Source organism: Porites lutea, chromosome 1, assembly GCF_958299795.1.
Source record: "Porites lutea chromosome 1, jaPorLute2.1, whole genome shotgun sequence".
Lineage (NCBI taxonomy): Eukaryota > Metazoa > Cnidaria > Anthozoa > Scleractinia > Poritidae > Porites > Porites lutea.
In genome coordinates, this window is record NC_133201.1 from 1,530,921 (window position 1) to 1,536,112 (window position 5,192).

The following is a 5,192-nucleotide window of genomic DNA, read 5'->3' on the forward strand; positions in this document are numbered from 1 at the left end:
GCTTGCCGTCAGTTAAAAACTTGAAGGTTTTACAATTTTCTCTCCACCACACTGCACCTTAACCTCATAGACCTTGAAATAAATTTATCCTCGCCTCTTTAAGAATGATTTGCTACAAGGCCGTTTCTAGAAAACTTAAATAAGTCAATATTAATAATAATCTCTTAGTTACTTATTATTTAATCAAGATGAGTTTTCTTTTTCTTTCAGGTAAAAATGAGCAGGCTTTATTCAATTATCGCTGCCTTATTGGTTATATATGTCCTGGAAAAAGGTATCGTCTTCTGAAACACACACACATTGATGCTAGAAACCTTTAAAACAAACTTGGCAACTGACCACAGGCAGTCGACACACCAGTAAGGACGGACTGCGAACAAAGATGGCTTTTTTGCCGCACTGGAGCTTCTATCTTGCCGAGCTATAGGTCCTATTGTACTGGCTATATAGTACTATAGTAATGATCACAAGTTCCGGTCTTCTTCAGGTTGTTAATCGCGTCTTTTCATTAATTTCCTTTTAGTTACGGCGACCAAGCAAGAGTCGACTGTGTATATACACCAGGAAGACCAAGGTGTGAGCATCTCAAAAAATAAATATATATTAATTATAAATTTCTCTCAATAGAAGATTATCAGAACTGGTGGGTACTACAAGGGTCTAAACTTGGTCCACTGTTTTTCATTCTGTATGTTGATTTACCAACTTGTTCAGATGCCCTCAGTAGCATTCTACTGGCTGATGATGCAAGCTTATTCCTGGAACATGAGTACCCAAACATTTTAATCAACCAATTAATCCATGAACCTAAAAATTAAAATGTGTCAGCTTGGCTAAGAGCTAACAAATTGTCAGTCAATGTCAGTAAACTAACACAATAATCTTCGGACCTAGGCAAAAAATCTTTCCTCAAATAACCTCTTCTAGCTGTATGCAGATAACAATATTGTGGAACTAGTAGCTAGAGCCTACAAAGTTTCTAGGGATTACATTGCCCAACATCTCACATGGAAAGCACATTAAGTAAACGTTGCTTGTAAAACGATTACCAAGTTTATTGGACTATCAAGTTCGTTTTTGTCTGAATCCCCTTTCATTGTATTATGCGTTAATTTGCCCCTTACCTCACATTATACAATTTAATATGGGCTTCTACGTATGTCACAATTCTAAAAGGAATTTATTTACTTCAAAAACGTATTGTCCTCATTAACAGAGCACCAACTAAAACTCTTTATCAAAACGAGGTAAGACGTCCTTTAAATTCTCCGCTCCAAAAATCTGGGAGACTGTACTGCCTGGTCTCAAATGTGTGCCATATCATAAGTTTAAGAAAGAATGGAAGTCCTTATCTTCTAACCAACCAAATCTGACCTTGCTTATATGTTCTATCACTTATATTATCTGAGATTTTATTTCCTCTCTTTACTATTGCCGATTATCTGAACATGACGGTGTCCAACAAGTGAAAGCTCTTGTTACTTTGGACACTGTACATAAGTGAACTTAATGTCTTTTAGTTAATTATTATTTATCAGCTACTTTATTTTCCTACCTATGTACACTTGTGTAAATATTTTATATAGTGTGAAACTAAAGAATTGAATTGAATTGAACTGAATATCTCAAAGTTTCTGTTTTTTTCAAAGACAACGAGCCTCCTAGCATAAGATGCCCGTATGACTTCACTAACAGTGCAGAGCCTGGAAAAGCGACAAGAAGGGTGGAGTGGAGGCAGCCGTTGACCACGGACAATCAGGACAGGTTTCCTACGGTTTTGAGTTCCCCGAAAAATATCGTGTCACCTCACCAGTTCCCCATTGGCGTTACTCGTATAGTATATACTGCTACTGACGACAGCGGCAATTCACAATCCTGTGTGTTCACTGTTACAATAATAGGTGAGAATCTGACACTTTAGGCTCCTGCTGCAGGGACATGAAGTGCGGAGGGGATTAATTAAGAAAAAAAGAATTGCTAGAGGACGTGGAATGCTGACTTGAGGAGATAAACGTAACTTGCCATTAAATAATTATAAAGCAGTGCAACGCCAAAGTTACTGCTCAATAGGAGAGTCAAGCTAGGTTCTAATGTGATCGCCCGACCCGAAAAGGTTTTCGATTCAGTGACTTTCGACTGGTCTTTGGTCTGTTTTTTGAGAAAAATCGCAGATGACGGATGACGCCCGCCAATCTCGGCCTCAACTCAAGACTTCAATGGTCCCTAGCTGCGAGAATTGATATTCATCTACCCGTCCCTTAAGCCGTTGATATTTCTCAGAGAATACCGTCGGGAGAACAAAGAATCATCTAGGGACGAGTTCCCGTTAAATAAACTTTGACAATTTCCCTTAAGAGCTACTTATATTAAAGTAGATTACATACGTTGTCATTCGTTATACTTCACTTTTCTGTTTTTGTTGCTTCTTTTTACCTCCATTGTCTTACATCTCACAGATACTGAGCCCCCAAAGATCACGTGCCCCAAGAACATAAAAGTTATAAAGAATACTGCTGGTCCAGTTGTGTCCGTTCACTGGCCCATGCCACATTACGAAGATAACTCAGAGAAACCTGTGACTCTGTTTACGGAGTCTGTACAAGGATCAGGGTTTAGAGTGGGTCAACATTTCATCAAATACGAAGCAAGAGACCAAGCCGGAAACACAGCGTTTTGTACCTTTACTATTACAGTGTCAGGTCGGTTACAAGAAACCCGATATAACTACATTAACTGCAAACGAACCACAGAACGTCTTAGGCTCTAAAGAAGACCCGATCAGCAAAAAGAAAAAATACTGTTGAAGTAGACACTTTGAAGTTCTGCAAAGCTGATCGTACTACGTGAAAATTAATTTTGCAAGACATCAACACGACGCCGATAGAACCCTGAGCGGGTAGGTAGCCGTAGACAGCTGCTCTGTTTTGAGTTCTATTGGTGTCGTGTTGATGTCTTGCAAAATTGATTTTCACGTAGTACGATCAGCTTTGTCTTGTACTCAAACCACAAGGATTATATATATATACCATCTTAATATCTAATTTATATTCTCAAGGTCCTTAACTATTATTTAAAAATAACACCATGGACGACAAATGAATGAGTATGTTTTATCAAAGTTTAGGTTTGGGATGTCCATCTTACCCTCCACCGTTTAACGGTCTTCTTGCCTGCGCAGCGCTGGCGTCTTTGGATGGGACTGTATGTACGCCTCAGTGTAATGACAACAAGGACTTCAGAAGAATCCCGGCCAACTTGTACATCTGTCAGCCTCAAACAGGACGCTGGAACGTCTGGGACTTTCGCCCAACTGTATCGAGAATGTTACCTTGGCCTGATTGTACAGGTGTGTTAGCAGAATGGGCCGGGTTCCGGAATCCGGGAAATTTTTGGTTTTGGGCAAGTTTTGCTTGTGAAATCCGGCACCTTGGGCTTTGGAATCAAGAATAATCTTAAGGAATCCGGAATCCCACTAACCATCGGAATCCGGAATCCAAGTTCTACTGAAAAAGGATCCGGACTCCATTACCTGGAATCCGGAATCCACGGTTTGGAGTCCAGAATCCAAAACTTCTTAGATTCCTTTACGTGGGGCAAAGTCATTGACCTCAGTTTTACATTCTTCTTTTCACGGCAGGTGACGATAATTCTGATTTTCCGCGTAAGGGAGAACGCTGGCAGAGCCTTAAGGGCAGCTGTTCCCGCGATCCTACTGCTCAGCGGCAGGCCAAAAAGAATCTCATACGAGGCATTGAAGCTACCTTCGGGGGGAGTATGGGTTTATTGGAAAAGGACGTCAACATTATGTGTGGCAAAACTGGCGACAAACGAAGCGTGGCCGACAGGTGATTAAACAGTTAACTAGGCTCTTACATACAAACATTAATACCGGTATTAATATTACAAACATTAACGACAAAGGACTGTAAGGGACCGCAAACGAATATGCCAAAGAACGTAGGATCTATAAAGACCTGATCAGCTGATCAGTTAAATTCCAAAAATAATAGCCCAGTTTTCCTTTTAGTTTAAGACTCAGTTTGTAGACATTGGAACTGTTTCCTGTATGGCTGGTTTTCAGTGTCAGGCCATTCAGAATAGATCAAAATAAAAATCAAAACCGTTCAATAGATAAAGTCCAGAATCTGGGAAATAAAAGGAGGTACATATACAAAGACCCTCGCCAAGATTCAGCTCGGAAGAATATTTCATATACGAGATATCAGAAGAAATGTTTTACCCAAACTTATAGAGATTTGTATGGAGACGCCATGCTGGTGCTCACCTGGATGAGCTCCAACATGGCGGACGGAACCAACGTAAACATCTGTTCCCGGTTTTGCTACAAAAGGGTAAATTTATTCTTCGAGAAACTCATAAACATTAAAGTAATTCTTTTTCTAATACATGAACTGTTTAGATAGCAAAATTTCCTGAAATAAGTCATTTTTTTAACCTACATGATAGCTCTCTTGGCCGTCATGTAAATGCCACGTCACGCAAAAGCTCAGAAATTCAAGCGTACTCCATCACAAAACCAAGAACCCTTTTGAAGCGAAAATTTGTATGAAAATTAGTTTTCAGCTGCTCAAAATGCATCGTGAAAGTAAATCTCGGTAGGATCGATAGTTGTTTAGTTTGAATTTTAGTGACGTCATGTGAAAACCAACAATAACGGACGGTAAGGATGGAAATGGATTAAAACTGGAAAAAAGTGGGTCAAAGTTTTCAAGTTTTAATGCTTCACTCTGCAAAAATCACCATTTTTTTTAAGGCAAAAAAATTATTATGTTTAGTACTCCGTGATGAAATTTGCTAAATATCTTCTTCATATTCAACTCTAACAACTAAAACGCAGGATCATGGACCAAAAACAGCAATATCCTCGCGTGATGCGGTAGAGTACTAAGGTGTGACGTCATAAAAAATTAAATTTGTGAAATTTTAGGATTTGTCAAGATATCCCGAAAGAACAACGTCCAAGACGCCTACTTGCCAAAAATTAGCCTGCGAAAAGAGCCGTTTCTTCTCAATCCTCGTAGACTGTTCACAGTCCCCTATGTTTTCGTCAGATCGTTTAGATATACCGCGTCTTACCGTCACGGCTATATTGATTTTCAAATGTACCGAGGGGGCGGTCGTCGGGGATTATAGCTGTGGGGAGGGGGGGGGGGAGAGAAAAATAGAGGGAC

General features: G+C 39.8%; 1 protein-coding gene across 1 annotated transcript; it reads left to right on the forward strand.

The window, feature by feature from the left end:
* Positions 1–714: 714 nt before the first annotated feature.
* On the forward strand, positions 715–3,849 carry LOC140931122 (sushi, von Willebrand factor type A, EGF and pentraxin domain-containing protein 1-like). Its single transcript, XM_073380904.1, has 5 exons — positions 715–769; positions 1,650–1,901; positions 2,457–2,694; positions 3,120–3,346; positions 3,638–3,849. Exons 1-5 carry the CDS (start codon positions 715–717, stop codon positions 3,847–3,849), a joined length of 984 nt encoding a protein of 327 aa, XP_073237005.1.
* Positions 3,850–5,192: the final 1,343 nt, after the last annotated feature.

What these genes read in the sequence shown, in the direction of transcription:
- LOC140931122 (XM_073380904.1), top strand. Translation starts at nt 715, where the DNA reads ATGCCCTCAGTAGCATTCTACTGGCTGATGATGCAAGCTTATTCCTGG. An exon ending in AGCTTATTCCTGGAACATGA is followed by an intron (nt 770 to 1,649) that starts GTACCCAAACAT and finishes TTTTTTTCAAAG; the next exon opens with ACAACGAGCCTCCTAGCATA. An exon ending in GTTCACTGTTACAATAATAG is followed by an intron (nt 1,902 to 2,456) that starts GTGAGAATCTGA and finishes TACATCTCACAG; the next exon opens with ATACTGAGCCCCCAAAGATC.